We start from the raw sequence: 20,919 nt of genomic DNA, 5'->3' as shown, positions 1-20,919 counted from the left end.
ACCAGAGACTCATGACATCACCAGACAACGAAGGTAGGAAAAATAATTTTATTTTCGATTTAGTGATCAAAATGTGTCAGTTTTGTGGATTTATATCTGCTGTCTAGATTTTGCTCTATGCTGTATTTGTCTATTTTTCTATAGTTGTTACTGATTGCATATTTTAAAGTCATCCGCCTTGACCTCTTTGAAAAAAAACCCCAAATATAAATGATGATTAACATTTTCTGTGTGCACAGTGTGCTTTGTGGTTTTTTTTAATTTTGTGATTACTATTATATATTAATAAGATTATATTGTGTGTATATGAAAAATGAATGGAAGAAATAGCGTTACAATTAGTACTATTATTATGGGGCGGGGGTCAGGGGCAGAGGATCAGGGGTAGAGCTTGGGCAGTGGTACTCGGTTGGTATTTGTTAAGCTTACGGGGTACTTGACTTGAAGAAGTTGAGAAACACTGCGCTATCATTCTTAATATGTCAGAAGAATTTTAGTAGCTTAGTGTTGTGGACCAATGTCATAAAAATAAGACTGAAGTTGCACTATTCACCACAAAGATATGTCTTCAGCTTCCATTTCCCAGAAGTCAGAGTTAATTTCAATCAACCCTGCCTGCAAGTTAAGATATCACACAATGTTAAATGCTACCAGGCTAAACATATTTTGTTTTCCACGTCAATACTAAGTAACTCCCTGTAACAGGGGTGTCCAATGTCGGTCCTCGAGGGCCGCAGTCCAGTTGGATTTTCAGGATTTCCCCAATGAATATACATGAGGTCTATTTGCATGCACTGCTTTCATTGTATGCTAATAGATCTCATGCATATTCATTGGGGAAATCCTGAAAACCCGACTGGATTGCGGCCCTCGAGGACCGACATTGGACACCCCTGCCCTATAACATGCTACTACTCATTTTGCTGCCACCTCTACTGAAACAACTTTCCAAACCCAATCCTGAAAGCTGTCAATGTCTAAAATATAAGTTTACTTAAATAAAGGTTACTTGCCTGGTAACAACTAGTGAAGTAACTCATGATCGACAATAATTTTGCAATCCCTAGATGTATACTCGCTATTTCACATTAAAACTTTGTTTACTTTGCAACAGATTCTTCTTATGTCACATTTGTCCACCTTGTATCTGGTTTTGTCTGCCTTTGTGTTTAATTGCTAGATTTTATTCTTTGTTCCCTTTTCTATTTTTACTTGCTAAATTTTAAATTTGCACACCTTTGTTGTTTCTCGAAAAGTGATTTATCAAGTAAATTAAACTTTGTAACATGTTAACATGTCACTATAGTTGTCCTTTCCATTCACCATAGCAAAGAATCTTTGGCTTCCTTATTAAGACAGTTGAAAACGTAGATCTTAATCTAGTTAAAGACCTGTTAGATATCAAATCAACTGCAGATTTCTCATATGAAACCGGATCTTTGATTTAAGCTTTTCAAACCAAGAAACAGATTTCCACATTATTGTCTTGAACACATCCCCCTGGTGGTGTGGCCAAAACTCAAATAGGTATCACTGCTAAGTCCCCCCCCCAAAAAAAAAAAAAAAAAAAAAAAGTTGCTTCCTCTTCTTTTAGTCTCAATCATCAGCCATCTGGGAGCTGCTATAACTCTTCCCAACCAAAATCCAAAAGGGGACTGGGTGGCAAGGACCAGTGAAGAAGGAAAATGCAGGATAGGAAGTGGTAGGATGTATTTTTTGACTTGAAGCAGTTTGAACTCAATGGTCAAAGCTTATGGCCACAGAGAAGTATAACTGAATCAATGTAAAAGGTTTATAGGGCAATGTTGCCAGCCAATCAATCAGCTGTGCTTCATTAGCAAAAAGTGTAATGAACAAAACAAATGCAAACGAAATCTGCAATGGCTATTTTATATAATTAATGAAGAGGTAAAAAGGTTAAAATAAATCCTAGCAATGAGCACATTTATTACACTTACCCAGTTGATTAAATCTTTAAAGAACAGAAGAGAATATTACGTGTGAATAAAAGTATGTCTAGGGCTTATTTTGAGAAAACACAGTATTCAAAGTAACTAACCATATTAAGGATTATTATACACATCTGAAGTAAATTTACAGCATGCAATTTAATACAGTATAGAATACATGAAGTTACTTACCTGTGCCAGGTAGTCTCTGAAAATGGCAGAATTTTAATCCTCAAAGTTGCATAGGGACAGAAATTTCACCCATCCCACCTAGCTCCAAAGGAATCTAACCCACACCCACCAGTACCAATTAAGATCCATTCAATCCCTGCAATTAATCTCCTCCATTCAAACTCCTACCCATAAGTACTTTCTTCAATACCACCATTAGCCTTCTGCCTCATTCCTGGAAATGGCTTCCAAGGGTCTTTTCTTGTATTCACTATTCAACAATAAGTGTTCCAATTCTCAGCCTGGTGGTATGGCTGCCTCTCTGGACATTCCAAGCTACTCTGGCATTGCCAGACATTTTGACTACCCTCCTGCAAACAACTTCTTCCATCCCTGCAGGAAACCTGGAAGTCAGTCAGACCCACAGGATTCTCACAATCCATTTCTTGTGAAGCTCTCTGGGCCATATTACAGTATATGCATCCTTGTTCCCAGTCTATTGCTGCAGTGTGGAATCTCCTCAAACCACTGATGGCTAGAGTAGGAATGGGCAACCATGATCCTCAAGAGCCACAACCCATTCAGGTTTTCAAGATTTCCACAATTATGCATAAGATCTATTTACATAAATGCAAATCTATCATATTTTAAGCACCTTTAAAAGCACATTATTATTATTTGATGTCCCTCTCCCTGGAGATTAGTTGGCCTGAGGTTCTGGGTAGTTATGAATATTGTTTTTTCTATAATTACTTTTAGGGGCATTTTCAAAACTCTAAGACATCCAAAAATGACATAAATCAGTATTTGGACATCCTAATCATCAGGATGTCCAAATGCCTTTATTCGAAACCATCTTTCCGGACGTCTTCAAACCATTCTACCAACTGAGCGTCCAAGAGTAAAGGAGGGCGTGCTGGAGGTGTGCTCTGGGCAGGCTTTGACTTAAACATCTTAAGGTGATAATCAAACCTTTCCCAGGACGTCCTGGATGGAACTTAAGACATTCTGAGCTAGACCTGTTTTAAAAGCATCCAAGTGTTAAAAAGGTACCCAAACTGATCAGATGAGCACTGGAGGGGTTAAGTAATGACCCCCCCACACACTCCCGGTGGTCACTGATCCCTTCCCACCCCAAAAAACCTGAATAAAACAGTACATCTGCGGCCTTTGATGTTGTCCACCATGATATCCTAATTTACCAACTTTCTGAGATAGGCATTGATTCCACAGTCTTAGACTGGTTCTCGAAATTTTTACGATCCCGCTCTTACACTGTTAACATGAATGGAACCATGTCTTCTCCTTGGAGACCACTATGTGGTGTTCCCCGAGGATCACCCCTGTCCCCTATTCTTTTCAACATTTATATGTCTTCTTTGAAATTCTTCCATCTATCTCCCTTTGAAACTCTATTTACATATGCAGATGACATCCTTGTCCTTCTCGAGATAGATTCGAACCTTACTAACCTCACCGAAAATATAACAGCTTGCATAACAAAACTCCAATCCTGGGCCTTCTCTGTACAAATGAAGCTGAATGAATCCAAAACAAAACTACTCTGGCTTGGCCCAAAATTAGATCAGTTACCCACGCTCATTCCACTATCTTCTGGTCCCACACTGCAGATCAAATTCTCAAGCAAAGTTTTGGGCATCATTATTGACTCTACACTTTCCTTTAATGATCATCTCAACTCTATGGTAAAAAAATGTTTTTTTAGTCTTCACATGTTGAGGAAAGTGAGATCCTGCTTCCACCAACAACATTTTGCTGTCCTTGTACAATCAATCATTCTTTCCAGACTGGACTATTGTAATTCCATCTATCTAAGACTAACCAAGAAAAATCTTCAAAGACTTCAGCGGATCCAGAGCACTGCGGTTAGGTTGATCTTCGCAATAAGCAAATTTGATCATGTTTTCCTGCTTCTGTCAAAACTTCACTGGCTTCCGGTGATTTCTAGGATTCACTTTAAATATACCTGCCTAATTTTCAAGATCCTACATGGCATTCTTCCTCCCCTAATCTCACTGTTCTTCGAGACCTGACACTACCAGATCCGCCCACATACTCAAACTATCTTTCCCCTCGTTAAAAGGCGTCATGTATGCAGGTAAATTAGGGAAATCTCTTTTCTTCAAATTCACTGAGCTTTGGAATAACCTCCCTGCCCCGCTGCGGAACCTAGGCTCATTCCAATTATTCCAAAAGCATCTGAAAACCTGGCTTTTCTCCAAAACGTAAAGCTATCTATTTAAAATGTAAAGCTAGCTATCCTCTTCATAACCTCTAATTTCTTATTTTGTCTTTCCCTCATTTATTGAATTACCTGTAAACCATGCCGAGCTCTATCTTGATGGAGATGATGCGGTATACAAACTTAAGGTTTAGTTTAGTTTACATACCTGTCTCTGGAAAAGCCTACCAGAGCATCACACAGGTATTGCAAGTAACTTGGTGAGTGGGGCTAGTGAGCCACACAGAGAAGGACCCAGGTCCATAAACCACTTTAAATACTGCATTTACGGTGGAAAGTGTGAGCCCACCAAAACCCTACTATACTGCCATAAAAGTGTCATCTACAGCCGTAAAGGCTACTGGGGTGGTAGAAGGTGGGTATAGTAGGGTTTGTGGGCGTTTTGGAGGACTCGCTATACATTAGAAAGGGGTTATGGTAAAATGTACTTCTTTATGTGAAGTTCAAAGCAGTGCTCTTTAAGGTGCCCCACTGTTCTATTGCTATGTCTATATGGCCAATCCATTACAATGATGGACTCTCACATGGCCAAATGGTCTGGATTTGGACGTTTTGAACTTGGACGGTTTTGTGGTTGAAAACGGTGACTAAACGTGGATGTCCAAACGGTTGCACGTCCTGGCTGCCAAGATGTCTATCTAGGTGATTTTCAAAAAAATATATACAGTGGAACCTTGATTTGCGAGCATAATTCATTCCAGAAGCATGCTCGTAAACCAAAGTGCTCGTATATCAAAGCGAGTTTCCCCATAGGAAGTAAGGGAAACTCGCTTGATTGGTTCCACATCCCAAAAGCAGACACCCCCCCCAAGAGGCCACCACCGCTGCTTGCTTCCCAAAAATACCCCCCACCCCCGAGGCCACTGGTGAACTTCTACCTCCCCCCTGAGAACCGGCATCACCCGCCCAAGACCAAACCCTTACCATGATCTGGCACCAGCACAGGATGTGCTGGTGCCGGAAGAGCCTCCCTTTTGCCACTGATCTCTGCTGGGCTTTGAGCATCTGCGCATGCTCAAGGCCTTCTGGCTTCCGCTCTCTCTGAGAATCTCATTAGAATCTCGGAGAGCGGGAACCAGAAGGCTTTGAGCATGCGTAGATGCTCCCTCCTTACAACACTGGGCCTTAGGCTCCTTCCAGGTGCATCATGTTATGCACAGGGAGGGGTCTAAGGCTCTGATTGGCTCAGATGCCTCAGGCCCCTCCCTTAGGAAGGAGCCAATCAGGGAGTTCCTTAGGAAGGAGCCTAAGGATGTCCCTGATTGGCTCAGATGCCTCAGGCCCCTCCCAAGGTGGTGTCTTAGTCAATCAAGGCCTTAGGCCCCTCCGCATGCATCACATGATGCAAAGGGAAGGAGCATAAGGCCCAGTGTCATAGTCGGAGGAGCAGGTGTTCTCAGTACCTCCTGCTCCCAACTTTTAAGAGGTACGGGGCATGGGGGCCTGGAGGGGGAGGGAGTTCCTTCATGGTAGGAGGGAGTGGGCATCCCCCCTGCCATTTTGTCACAGGTCAGCAGGTTGGGGGAGGTGGACAGTGGCTCGGTATGCCAGTGAAGGATGAGAAGGCATGGCATGGGGGGGCTTTTTTTAATGGGACAGATTGTGTTTAACACAAGCACAATATCTGTGCCATTAAAAAACAAAACAAGCCCAGAAGTCCTAACAGAAGTGGCAGGAGGCTGCTTTCCCTGCTACTGCTGTTAGAGCTTTGCGCATGTGTCAATCGTTCACTGAGCGATTGAATCGGTCGCATTTGCATGCAAATGATTTGCACTTCCATGCAAATCGTTTGCATGCAAACTTGTTAGTGCATAGATCGCTGTTGGGGAATCAGCCAGCAAATTGGCCAACAGCGATCCTGACTTTTGTGCATCTAGGCCAAAGACTGTGTCTGAATTCAAGAAAGTGTGGGATAGGCATGTGGGATCTCTTAGGGAGAAGAGGAGATAGTGGATGCTGCAGTTGAGCAGACTGAACGGGCCAGTTGGACTTTATCTGCCGTCATGTTTCTATCTAGCACTTAACAAGACTTACAACATACTGTCAACTAAGTTCAGGTAAGACAGTGTTAATCTCTTAACATCCAAGCTGTGAGGGCTAGGGATTTTATATTGAGCTGCAACAGAATGTCCTTTTCTTGCATGATCAGTGTTTGTGACAGAAAGGTCAAATGTGGGAACCATCTATTTTCAGTTAAATATAACTCCCATGAAATATCTGATCTCTTTTTTATTAAGGGATTAGGACTTGTATACTACCTTTTTTTTTTTTTTTTTTTTAGTTATACAACCACATTCAAAGCAGTTTACATACAGATACTTTAAGCATTTTCCCTATCTGTCCTGGTGGACTCACAATCTATCTAATGTACATGGGGCAGTGGAGGATTAAGTGAATTGCTCAGAGTCAGGGAGCAGCGTGGTATTTAAACCCACAACTCCAGGGTGTTGAAGCTGTAGCTCTAACCACTATGCCACAGCGACCTCCCAATATTGTAAATCGCATTGAAATATGTGTCTGGTATTTTGCGTTATATAATTATATTGTATTGTTTGTATTCGCAAATAAGGGACTATGAGAATCATGGTTCACCAATACTGCTTGTTTTAAGAATGGTCTTCACTATGAGGTGGTATGGAGGATATGCAGAAAGAAGATCCCCTCCCCACTGTAGGAGGAAGGCATGGAAGGCTAGCTTGCTGTGTGCTTTTTACATGAAAAGGGCTACAAAGTAGACTTGAGAAAGCCCCAGGGCCCACCAAAGGATTTTAGGCTTACAAATGTAATTTTAAATACTAATTTTGATTCTACAAGCAAACTGCCATTCAATGGTGCAACATCATGTAGATAAACGCAAACGATGAAGGTGCACACAACACAGCCACTACGTTCCATTGCTGCCTATCAGTCCACCGTGGTGCAATGTACCACAGACCTTTTTCTCTAATTTTCAAACTTCTCAAGCCAATATTAAGTGGATGTGGATGTTTTACCAGGAACCAGTAAACCTGTAATTCCACTTTCCTTAGATTTTCAGAGCTAACCTGGAGTAGAGGTACACCATCAGGAGGTTCTGCTGCTATTGCAGGTAGAAGAAAAGTCCCACAAAGTTCTGCTGGGCCATGTGTGACAGCATGGACACATTGACACATATGTGCATAAATGCCAGTCAACTTACCCCTCCTTGCGCATGCACATGCACTTTCAATGTGACCATGCAGGCACATACGGCCCAACAGAGCTTCATGGGGCATTGTCTCTACCTGCAGTGGCAGGAGTTGCTGGTTACGAGGGCCACAAAAATGGTTTGCACGTTGGAGACCACTACTATAGAGCATTCCCAGTAGTTTTTACTTGAAGTTTATCTGATGAAGTCTCTCCTGAGAAAACCATACACCCATACACGTTGGTGTGAAACCCAATTTGGCTGAATCTGTTTCTTGGACTGGAGTAATTTGGAAGAGCATTCCTTTTGACAAATTGGAATGGCTCATCTACCAGAGGAAATGAGCTTTCGAAAATATAAGCTGCTTGGACTTTCACACTTCTTCCCTTTGGTGACCTATGAGCAGAGTTCCTTAGAGTTCTCACTAAGAAGAACTGCAACCCTATATGTTTTACAAATGCATGTCCATGAAGAGCTAACAGGATGCAATATGGGACAAATACAGCATTTTAAAAGAACCTTTTCTGAAAAGGCTTCAATGTCAAAGCCTCCCTCCCAGAGGGCACCAAGAAATTCTTGGTTCTTTTGAGAAGGGATTCGATTACCACAGAATGGTGAGGATGCGATTGTTTCTCAAACCTTGAAGCCTTCTGGACTCTGCACATAGAATCAACCTTCTTGACAAAAGGAGGTAGGGGGGTCTCCTATATTTGTGTGTATATATCCTACAGGATTCTGTGAATGGGCACTGTCACAGCTTCCTTTGAGGGGAGGGGAAGGGCTGAAGAACTTCAGAATATCCAAATTGTTCTCCTCTATCTCTAACTGAAATAAGAACATAAGCATTACCATACTGGGACAGACCAAAGGTCCATCAAAACCCAGTATCCTGTTTCCAGCAGTGGTCAATCCAGGTCACAAGTACCTGGCAAGCTCCCCAAAAGAGTTAAACAGATTTTATGCTGCTTGTCCTAGAAACAAGCAGAAGATTTTCCCTAGCCCATCTTAATAATGGCTTATGGACTTTTCTTTTAGGAAATTCTCCAAATGTTTATTAAACCTGCTAATTGCTTTTACCAAATTCTCTGGCAACAAATTCCAGAGTTTAATTATAAGTTGAATGATCACTGGCGGTACAGAATGGAAATTATAAAAATTTTATAAAAATATGGGAGCCATTAACATCTTTTTGTCATGATTACCGTATTTTCACGCATATAATGTGCGCGTTATACACGATTTTACAAATCGAGCATAACCATGCGCGTTATATGTGTGAGCGCGTTTTACAATTTTTTTTTTACATTGCTGGTTCCCCCTCCCCCGATTCATCCCCCAGCCCTGAAAGCCTGATGCCCCACCCCGAAGGACCGCTGGCTCCCCCACCCTGAAGGACCGCTCGCACACACACACCCCCGACGTCCGATTCATCCCCCAGCTCCCCCCCCGCACTGTTTGCGGTGGAGAAGCAGCCTACCGTGGGTTCACGATGCCAGTGAGCCCTGCTGCTTCCTCTGCCAGCGGTCCCGCCCCTTCTCTGAGCCTTGCGCTGCTTCCTCTGCCTCAGTCCCGCCCCTTCTCTGACGTCAGAGAAAGGGCAGGACCGAGGCAGAGGAAGCAGCGCAGGGCTCAGAGAAGGGGCGGGACCGCCAGCAGAGGAACCCACAGTAGGCTGCTTCTCCACCGCAAACGGTGCAGGGGGGCTGGGGGATGAATTGGACGTCGGAGGGGGAGTGCGAGCGGTCCTTCAGGGTGGGGGGGGCCAGCGGTCCTTCGGGCTGGGGCATCAGGCTTTCAGGGTGGGGCGGGCCTTCAAGGGAGGGGGACAGGACTTCAAGGGCAGGGCGGCGAGAGGAGAATCGGGGCGGCAAGCAGCATGCGCGGTATACACGTGGGCGCGCTATACCAAAATTTTCTTACATAAATTCCTTGTTCCTGCGCGCTATACCCGTGTGCGCGTTGTACATGTGTGCGCGTTATATGTGTGAAAATACGGTAAATGCCATTTTTCTATTAATTATACACCACTTAGTGTTGGGAGGGGGAGGGTTTCTATTGGAGGGTTTATGATCTTACAATTAATAATGGGCTTAGAGGGAGGGTGGGGGGAGGGTTACTTTTATGTTTATAAAGTATACTGATAAGATGTTCAAGTGGTCTATTTAATATTGTTCATATGAATTTTGTACACTTGATGAAAGCTTAAAAATGAATAAAGAATTTTTAAAAAACCAACAAGTTGAATGATGAAATATTTTCTACAATTTGTTTTCAATTTACTACTTAGTAGCTTCATTGAATGCCCTAGTCCTTGTATTTCTGAAAAGAGTAAATTAGCAATTCACATCTACCTGTTTCACTCCATTCAGTATTTTATAGACCTTTATCTTATCGCCCCCCTCAGCTATCTCTTCTCCAAGCTGAAGAGCCCTAGCTTTGTTAGCATTTCCTCATAGGGAACTCATTCAATCCCCTTCAAAATCTTTGTATCCTCAAATCTAAATTGTATGACCAATTGTTTTTGCAAGGAGGACTACAGCTGATTTTCTTGTTATTGAGTTTGTGGTATCTCTTGCAAACCTTTGTTTATTGTGAGGCCAGTTTCACCAAAGTACAATTGGGCACAAATAAATGGGATTTCATAAACTCCAGGGGTTTAGAGATGAGGTAGCCAATCTTTCACATGTGCGAGTGTGAGATGTGCACCTCAATTTTTGAAGATTCCAACTGGAAGCCTGAGGTCTTCACTCAAGCCCTATATAGAAGGGCATGAAAAACAACAGCCAAAAACCTCTACCTAAGGAGCAGTACCACACAACAATGACTGCAAATAAAATCTACATAAATGAATTTTAAAGCTTTTTGTTGTCACCAAGCTGAAAAGACTTACCACACTGGCTCTATCAGTGATGCCACACATAAGAACATAAGAATAGCCTTACTGGGTCAGACCAATGGTCCATCAAGCCCAGTAGCCCGTTCTCACATCCACAGAGAACAAAATAATAAAATTCAAAATCCAAATCCATCATAACACCTTCAAATTATTATTACGAATTACAACCTGCACAGAATGCAGTTTTCTACAGAATTGGTAAAATTACTAGAATAATGAATGTTTATCTTAGCATGGGACCGTCTGAGCCATCTCCAGAATAAAAGCCATGAAAAAGAGCTCCTCTGGTGGGAATCTGTCTCTCAAGTAGTGGGGAGGGCTCTGAAGGGAAACCAGTGGACCTCTCCCCCAAAAAGCTCCCTCACTCATTTTCAGATACCAGGAACACTCAGATTTATAGAATTCAACTGGCAAAGTCTGAATCTCTGCTTGTCTCCCACTATTGACAGAATGGTCAGGCTTCTTACAGCACTGAAACACTAAGTACTCCTAGTGCCTCGGTGAAGCTTCTTCCCCTAATGCACTGAACATGGACAATGGTTCAGCTGACCTCGAATCCAGGCCTCAACACCTATTTTCATCCAGGCCATAGATCTAGAGTATCAATTCAACTGCACTTGCATTCAACATCAATGATGTTGAAGTTGCAGTCTCACATCAAGTGAAGAAACACTCCGTCTGTTCCTCATACATACAAGTGGCTCCTCGAAGGCTGCCATTGACAAAGGTAGGGGCACCACAACACAGATGGCCACACCTTCCTGAGTCACTTGAGGGTTTCAAGGTGTATGAAGGCTCGTACATCCTCTCCAATGGCAATGAAGATGATCAGTCCTCACACCGAGGACACTTTTGAGGACAATGATGAACTCAGTGCCACACTTCTACGAGAAGCAATGTTGAGATACCTTGGCTTCTGCCTGATGTTCTGTATTGTGCTCCCTCAGCACAGATAAGAGGAAGATTTTGACTTTGGTATTAAGAAGTGGGAAATACGGGTTTCTACCGATACTTAACGTCATGGGTGACATTTTCAATGTTGATACATCCCCTAAAGCAATGGAGACAAAAGCTTCCAAAGCAGAGGGACTGCATTACAAAAAAGCTTTTCTCTTCTGTGAACTAAAAAATACGAGAAGGATCATGCACTGTTGGCACCATGAGCAAGTTATCTATAACGGATACGAGTCTGTTGCCTTGGGAACACCTTTTGAAGCTGTTTCTTTTGGGATGCATCATGCAGAAAATAGCTGCAATGAAATTAGATAATTCGATGGTGACAAGTACCACCCCAGCAGGATACTCAAGGCTGAAAAACAGGCCCAAAGATAGCTGTGTGCAAGAAGAAAACTTAGAAACCAGAAAAAAAAACCAAGCTACTGAAAAAAATGCCATCAGTCATGCAACAAACCTTATAAATTCTTTTCAGATAAGTTAAATTCAAGGCACAGGGATGACCACAAATCTAAAATTGGTCTGAAGAGCTCTGCAGGAAAATAACAGACTGAGGAGGTCCTGCTTAACAGTAGCAAGTAGAAACATGCATGTTGCTGTTTTCTCGCACATAGTGCTCAAGTCGATGACATCACCCATGTGTGGAGATGCCCTCAGAGAATAAATATAATATACCATACTCCTTTAAAAGATACAAGTGCTTTCACACATGTCACAGAACTGTTGTGTGCAAAGGTATTAGTGTGTTATGGGTAGAGGATCAACAGCTACAGATTACATTGCTTATACATGAGAAGCCAGACCCGAAAGATCTTTTAGTAAACCCTCCAGGATAATACCTTATCTACTAATTCTGCCAGACTGACTTTACTTTTCATTTTTTATAATTGTTGTTTACTTCTCCCTGCAAAATAGATATTCCACTATATGAAACAAGTTCTTGAAAAACACCATCTGCACCTTAAACCACTTTAGAGTTCAGTTTATAGAACATCCCCACAGAGTTTATAACAGCTGGAAATGCCTGCAAATCCTGCACATTTTCCAAAAATAACAGAAAGAAAAGGGAGTTGTGACAGTATATTTTCTGGCTCTGCATAATAAAATTTGCAACAATGCAAACATATGTAAACTGCATATTTCTAGTAATCATATACAAACCTGGTGATACAGGTGTGAAAAATAGGAAAAAAGTGAAACTAGCCATAGAATTTGTTAGCAAAATGACTACTGTTCAAATTACTAGGACTTATTCCTAGCTCTAAAATACTTTCCGAAATGTGGTGTAAAAGATGATTTGGAGCTCTCCAAATCTTCAATACAAAAAAAGATATAGATATATATCTAGGTACAAACTGACCATGGAATAATCAGTTTAACTGGGGAGGGTGCATGGGAACAGAGTTTGAATTTGCGTTACTGAGCTTTTGTCTCTTACCTTTTCATTTTGCAAAAGACCACATTCTCTATAAATAAAAGAATATGTTGACAGTTTTAGGCAAGAAGATAGGAGTTTTCAAGAATAAAGTTGCCTAACCTCCATGCTGAAAGTTTCTTCTTAATAAGTAAAGTTAGTTTCTTCCATTAAAATTACATGTTACAAAATATTTATCCTGAACTCATGCATATCAACTATATCACATGCAACATCAGATTCATGCAGAAGATGAACTATAAATAGACCTCTCTCCTTGTTTAAAAAAAAAAGCAAAAAAACTCCTCCTCTAAGGAAAAAAAATGGCTTTCTATCAGAACTGAAACACAAATCTCATTTGAGGAACTCTTACCTTTAAAATATCCGCCATAAATGGATTCACCTCCTTTCCCATTACCTGTGAAAAAACCCCCAATATATTTAATAACATACAATATTACCACTATAATTACTTCTACCACTAATAATGATAAAGCATACTTTTTTCTATGCCCTCTTGTGGTTTTAAAGTAACCTAATGTAATAATCAAGTTACAAGCAAACAGTAACACAGCAAACTACTACTACTACTATTATTATTTATTTCTATAGCACTACAAGACGCAAGCAGCGCTGCATAGAGTCACAAAGAATAAGAAACAGTCCCTGCTCAAAAAAGCTTACAATCTAAACAGGCAAGACAGATGAAAAGCAAATGATAGTAGATAAAGATCATATGGCCCATCCAGACTGTTTAGTTATTCTATGCCCATCAATATGAAAACCTCCTAGCTGCAAATCAGTGTGATGACTTGCAAGATTTCTCCTAGCCAGGACAGTCCTGTCTTCTTCCTCTGTATAACCTGCCAGATGAATCCATCTAATTTGATATGGAACTTTCAGTCAGCCATCCAGGCAAAGCTGCTAGTTTGATTTTAACATCCCAATATGATTTAAGTAACTATCATTACCAAGGAGCCTCAAAAGTCCCTTGTGTAGTCTGCCAGACAAATCCAACAATATGAACACAAAATTTGCAGCCAGCCAAACAAGCCCAGGTCCCAGTCAATTCTATCATCATAACCTTTTGGACATCCAACCAATATTTGGATATTTGGAGCATTGAGGTTGGGCACCAAATTTCTGCCTCTCAATGGCCACGATTTTGGTCTTGGAGAATAAGAACTACAAGGTCAGCATCTAAGAGACAAACTTGTTTTATTTTGTTGCATAGAGCTTTATGGACCCCAGTTTGTTTACAGAAGTTGGATAGCTCTAGGTCTAATAGATGCTGACATTGTAATTTAGAAGCTGGGACTTTAGATCATTTAATTTTTTTCTGTCCCTATATAAATGCCTTTTGGAAGTTAATTTGGTCCCAAATTAATTCATTGTTAGAAAATCATGTTGCCCTTTCCTATGATACTATTTTATTTGGTACATCTATGAGATTTAAGAGTCCAATTTCTGCAAAAAATAATAAACTTTTACTAATATTGACGGGGGTTGCCATTCAACATATTACTGGAAATTGGAAGGATTATACTAAGCTTAATTATACCCTTTGGTGGAATTCAGTCTGTCATATTTATAAAATGGAGAGAGTGCTTGCTATACAGCAAGGAAATTATAATAATTTTAAAAAGATTTGGGGGCCATTGATTACATACTCTAATGATCAGACACCTTAACCACCCTTTTATTTTAATTATATATGGTTATAAGTAGGGTGGGATTGGGATATATGATATTTGTTTTAACTGGTTTATTATTAATGGATGGGATGGGTGGGGAGGGATTCTTTTATGCTTTGATGATTATAAGTAAGAATGTCAAGTGATTTGTAAAATTTATTTTTGATTGAATATTACACACTTGTTGTAAGATATGACAACGAATAAAGATTTTTTTTAAAAAAACCTTTTGGACACCCAGCCATGCAGAGGCTTGTGTTATCCCTAGGACTGCCAATTCTTTATATCAGTAGAAAGACAGAGAGGGAGAAAAAGTACAAACCACACAAGCAAAAAGCACAAACAGCCTTCATGTTCCGGGCAGTCAAGCTCAGGTTTTATATTAGACCCAATACGGCCTTTATCAGGGGTCAATCAAAGACAAAACAAGGGAAGCTACAAACATAATTTTCAATTTGCAGTATCTCACTGCCACTGACAACTGTCAGCCAATTTGATATTGCTAACTTTGGAGCTTCTGACAGTTGTACTTCATCAACCTAGCCCTGTAACACTATGGCACAGGTACTTATGCTATGTTTGTAGGTTCTCTGGTTTTTGTCTTTAATTGACCCCCTGATGCAAGAAGGTATGCCAAGGCTCCATTGGGACTGGCACCGATGCCCTCAATGCCTCAGCATCACTTCTAGCAAGATATCCCAGAAGCACCCCTTAAGGTCAGGCATTGATAAAGATTGGGGGCCCAGCAAGAATGATCACGTCTTTTGTAGGTATCTGAGCCAAATCAATGGCCTGGTCTCAAGCTCAATGGAGGCTGGTAAAACCGTTCCAGGAACCTGAAGGGGGATCTATCCTCTTGGTATAGATGCTTCTCGGATATATGTAATGTTGATACACCATAAAAATGCTTCAATGGGGTGTGATGCTGGCATTTCTTAGTCTCCAAATTAGTGTCCCATGGCATCAGAGGATGATGGAGAACCATCAACCCTCATGACAGTGTCAAAGAATGCTGAAGTATGATGGGCGCTACTGACACTCATTGAGGCAGGCAGAAACCTCCTCAATGATAATGCATTCCCAGTGATTCATGCAGCTACAGAAGCCACAGGGATCGATGCCTCCAAAGCTGACGTTGATGGACCTGCCTTGTCCGAGCCAAAAATATTTCTGCTTTGCTGTTTTACTTCTATTGCTTTGTGTTGAAAGTTGTAACAGTATACAAGAAATCCCAAGGCCTAAAATTCCTTCCTGCTTTTTCCTGTCTCAGGATTCAACCTCCTTAGCTCCCTCTCTCACTACAACTGCAGTTCTGTCTCCCTCTAAATTCGACCCCTCTCTCACTTGCACTATGAACTCCCTCCTTGGCAAACTTAGGCACTCCATTAGGCCAAGTTTTCACAGGCATAATTACCGGCGCCTACATTGGATGCCTAACGACACCTAACTCAACCATATAGCACAGTTACTTACCGTAACAGGTGTTATCCAGGGACAGCAGGCAGATATTCTTGACTGATGGGTGACGGCACCGACGGAGCCCCGGTACGGACAATTTTAGAGTGATTGCACTCTAAGAACTTGGAAAGTTCTAGCAGGCCCCACCGCGCACGCGCGAGTGCCTTCCCGCCCGACGGAGGCGCGCGGTCCCCAGTTAGGATAAGCCAGCTAAGAAGCCAACCCGGGGAGATGGGTGGGACGCAAGAATATCTGCCTGCTGTCCCTGGATAACACCTGTTACGGTAAGTAACTGTGCTTTATCCCAGGACAAGCAGGCAGCATATTCTTGACTGATGGGTGACCTCCAAGCTAACAAAAAGAGGGATGGTGGGAAGGTTGGCCATTAGGAAAATAAATTTTGCAAAACAGATTGGCCGAAATGACCATCCCGTCTGGAGAATGCGTCCAGGTAATAGTGAGATGTGAAAGTATGAACTGAGGACCAAGTAGCAGCCTTGCAGATTTCCTCAATAGGTGTGGAACGGAGGAAAGCCACAGAAGCTGCCATGGCTCGAACTCTATGGGCTGTGACAGAACCTTCCAGTGCCAGTCTGATCTGAGCATAACAGAAAGAAATGCACGCTGCGAGCCAATTGGACAGCGTACGTTTAGAAACAGGACGCCCCAATTTATTCGGATCAAAGGACAGAAAGAGTTGAGAGAATGAACTGTGGGGCTTAGTACGGTCTAAATAATAAGCTAAAGCCCGCTTACAGTCCAAAGTATGCAGAGCCTGTTCTCCAGAGTGCGAGTGAGGTTTCGGAAAGAAGACAGGCAGAACAATGGATTGGTTGAGATGGAATTCAGAGACAACCTTAGGGAGAAACTTTGGATGTGTACGCAGAACCACCTTGTCATGATGAAAGACGGTAAAAGGCGGGTCTGCTACTAGTGCATGGAGCTCACTGACCCTCCTGGCAGAGGTGAGAGCAATCAGGAAAAGAACCTTCCAAGTGAGAAATTTGAAAGAAGCCGTGGCCAAGGGTTCAAACGGAGGCTTCATTAAGGCTGAAAGAACCACATTAAGATCCCAGATCACAGGAGGTGGTTTAAGAGGTGGTTTCACATTGAAAAGTCCTCGCATGAATCTGGAGACCAAGGGGTGAGCTGAAAGGAGTTTCCCATGGACTGGCTCATGAAAAGCAGCAATAGCACTGAGGTGGACTCTGATGGAAGTAGACTTGAGACCAGAGTCAGACAAAGAAAGAAGGTAATCCAACACGGTCTCCACAGCAAGGGAGGTAGGATTATGATGATGAAGAAGACACCAGGAAGAAAACCGTGTCCACTTCTGATGGTAACATTGCAGAGTGGCAGGTTTCCTGGAGGCATCCAGAACAGAACGAACGGGCTGAGACAAAAGAGTATCATTCTAAGTCAGCCCGAGAGATACCAGGTTGTCAGGTGCAGAGACTGGAGGTTGGGATGCAGAAGGGTCTCCTGACGTTGTGTAAGCAGAGAAGGAAATTGTGGAAGTAGAATAGGTTCCCTGGAGCTGAGTTGAAGTAGAAGGGAGAACCAATGTTGCCTGGGCCACCGTGGCGCAATCAGAATCATGGTGGCCTGTTCCCTCTTGAGCTTGAACAAGGTCCGGAGCATGAGAGGCAGAGGAAGGAAAGCATACAGGAAGAGATTGGACCAATCCAGGAGAAATGCATCCACTGCCAGACGGTGAGGAGAGTAGAGTCTGGAGCAGAAGTGGGGCAGCTGATGATTGTGAGGAGCTGCAAAGAGGTCTATCTGAGGAATGCCCCACTGAGCGAAGACGGACTGCAGAGTGAAAGGATCGAGTGTCCACTCGTGAGGATGGAGAATTCTGCTGAGCTTGTCTGCTAAGGAATTCTGTTCTCCCTGAATGTAGATAGCTTTCAGGAATAGATGGTGATCTGTGGCCCAAGCCCAAATCTTCTGGGCTTCCTGGCACAAGAGGCGAGAGCCCGTCCCACCCTGCTTGTTGATGTAGTACATCGCAACTTGATTGTCTATGCACAGTAGAAGGACCTGAGGAAAGAGGAGATGTTGGAAGGCCTTGAGGGCATAAAACATCGCTCTGAGTTCCAGGAAGTTGATGTGATGTTTCATTTCCTGGGCTGTCCAAAGACCTTGAGTTTGGAACTCATTCAAATGAGCTCCCCAGGCATAAGGGGAGGCGTCGGTGGTGATGATAAGTTGATGAGGAGGTAGATGGAACAAAAGACCTCTGGAGAGATTTGAGGATATCAACCACCATTGTAGAGACTGACGAAGAGAGGATGTCACAGATATGTGTCATGAGCAAGGATCCGTCGCTTGGGACCACTGGGTCGCTAGGGTCCATTGAGGAGTGCGCAGGTGGAGACGTGCGAAGGGTGTGACATGTACTGTGGAGGCCATGTGACCCAGAAGTATCATCATTTGCTTGGCAGAGATAGAGCGCTGATGAAGCATCTGCTGACACAGAGATAGGAGAGTGTGAAGACGGTTGGACGGTAGAAATGCTCTCATGAGGACTGTGTCCAGCACCGCTCCAATGAATTGAAATCTCTGAGTGGGGATAATATGAGATTTGGGTAGATTGATCTCGAACCCCAGAAGTTGTAGAAACAGGATGGTCTGGTTGGTGGCCTGGAGTACTATCTGAGAAGAATTGGCCTTTATCAACCAATCGTCCAGGTAAGGAAACACCTGAAGGTGGTGGGAACGTAGAAAGGCGGCCACCACAATCAGACATTTGGTGAACACTCTTGGAGAGGAGGCAAGACCGAAGGGTAGTACCTTGTATTGGTAATGACAATGGTTGATCATGAAGCGGAGGTACTGTCTGGAGGCCAGATTGACCGGTATGTGAGTGTATGCTTCTTTGAGATCTAGGGAACATAGCCAGTCGCCTTGATTGAGAAGAGGATAAAGAGTAGCCAGAGAAAGCATCTTGAATTTCTCTTTTACCAAGCATTTGTTGAGATCACGAAGATCTAAAATGGGTCTGAGATCTCCTGTCTTTTTGGGAACTAGAAAGTAACGGGAGTAAAATCCCTGCCCCTTTTGATCTAGAGGAACTTCCTCTATGGCGTTCAGAAGAAGGAGGGATTGAACCTCTTGAAGAAGGAGGGAGGACTGAGGAGTGTTCAAAGCAGACTCTCTTGGCAGACTTTGGGCAGGAAGGGTCTGGAAATTGAGAGAGTAGCCGTGGCGGATGATGTTGAGGACCCACTGATCCGAGGTGATGATTTCCCAACGGCTTATGAAATGAGTAAGGCGTCCTCCTATGGGCTGCGGAAGATGGGCAGAAGGAGGGAGACTGGCTATGTCCTGGAGAACCAAGTCAAAAGGGTTGAGTTGATTTCTGCGAAGGGGGAGGTTTCACCTGCTGTTGCTGCTGTGCTGGTCTAGCAGCTTGGTCTGTTGTTGCCTCTGACGCCTGGGTTGTTGCTGGGCCTGAGGTAAAGGACGAGCCACAAATCTACGTTGATAGGCCGATTGTTGGCAAAAAGGCCTAGCAGGTGGGGTCTTCTTCTTTGTCTTAAGGAGAGTGTCACATCGAGTCTCATGAGCTGAGAGTTTCCGAGTAGTGGAGTCCATGGATTCTCCAAACAGCTCATCCCCCAAACAAGGTGCATTGGCCAGTCGATCTTGATGATTAACATCGAATTCTGAAACTATGAGCCAGGCCAGTCGCCGCATAGCCACCGACATAGCCGTGGCCCTAGAGGTCAGCTCAAAGGTGTCATAGATTGATCTGACCATGAACTTGCGGAGTTGTAAGAGCGATGAAGAAGTTTGGCGAAAGGCGGGTCTTTTACGGTCAGGGAGATATTTCTCAAAAGATGACAAAGACTGAATGAGATGCTTAAGGTAAAAAGAAAAATGAAAAGCATAGTTCCCTGATATATTTGCTAGCATCGCATTTTGATACAACCTCTTGCCAAACTTATCCATGGCCTTACCTTCACTGCCAGGAGGGACAGAAGCATATACACTAGCCCCCGTGGATTTCTTTAAAGTAGATTCCACCAGTAAAGACTCATGGGGGAGTTGCGGCTTGTCAAAGCCTGGAATAGGTATGACCTTATATAAGGAGTCCAGTTTGCGGGGAGCTCCTGGGATGGTCAAGGGTGTCTCTAGATTTTTGTAAAATGTCTCTCTTAATATGTCATGGAGAGGTAGTTTGAGAAATTCCCTTGGAGGCTGGTCAAAATCCAGAGCATCGAGAAATGCCTTGGATTTTTTGGATTCAGCCTCCAAGGGAATAGAGAGAGATTCACACATTTCTTTGATAAAAGAAGTAAAAGAAGTTGCATCAGGTTTAGAGGACGGATCTAAAACAGAAGGATCCTCTTCCCCTGATGAACACTCTCCCTCTGAGAGAAGAGGGTCCTCCAAATCGCCCCACAGATCAGGGTCCCTTACTTGAAAACTGCGGTCCCGGGATTCCAGTGTGGAGGGTTCTAGGTGTCGAGTTTTATGCATCGACTTCCCAGACCTCTGTGAAACGGTACCGGAAGATGTTATAGGCTGTGTCGGCGCCGAGTTTGAACAGCCTGGTGTAAGGATCTCGGTTCCGGCGCTAAGACCGGCATAGATACCGAGGAAGTAGTATGCATCGGTACCGACAAAGTGGATGCCAACAAAGGAGGCTGCTCCACTGTCGGTACCGGCTCAGACTGGACCGGGGCTGAAAGGCTCGGTGTCAGGAGAGCAGGTAACAGCTGCTGTAGTTGTTCTTTAAGCTGTACTTGCAGGACGGCGGTAATGCGCTCGTCCAGTGAAGGCACCGGTACCGCTTTTTTCTTCTGCGGTACCTTGGGTGCCGCTCTACACTCCGAAGAGGAACCCGATGTCGAGGGGCTTACCTCAATCGGAGCGGAGCGCTTCCGCGGGCGCCTCGCGGTCGGCAGGATTGGGCTCGCTGCCACCGAGACCGGAGGGCGCTCCA

General features: G+C 43.3%; 1 protein-coding gene across 4 annotated transcripts in view; it reads right to left on the bottom strand.

The window, feature by feature from the left end:
* The window catches only part of NKTR (natural killer cell triggering receptor), a 293,873-nt gene that overhangs the window by 214,912 nt on the left and 58,042 nt on the right, over positions 1-20,919 (bottom strand). For 3 of the 4 annotated variants that reach the window (XM_033931783.1, XM_033931786.1, XM_033931785.1), the window contains one exon: positions 13,187-13,231. In XM_033931783.1, the coding sequence (XP_033787674.1) occupies positions 13,187-13,231 (45 nt within the window). Of the gene's footprint in view, positions 1-12,837; positions 12,866-13,186; positions 13,232-20,919 lie in introns of all 4 variants that reach the window. The other variant, XM_033931787.1, reaches the window with a different exon arrangement.

Source organism: Geotrypetes seraphini, chromosome 2, assembly GCF_902459505.1.
Source record: "Geotrypetes seraphini chromosome 2, aGeoSer1.1, whole genome shotgun sequence".
NCBI classification, from domain to species: domain Eukaryota; kingdom Metazoa; phylum Chordata; class Amphibia; order Gymnophiona; family Dermophiidae; genus Geotrypetes; species Geotrypetes seraphini.
Note: the sequence above shows the minus strand (reverse complement) of the source record. Positions and strands in the feature narration are given on the sequence as shown.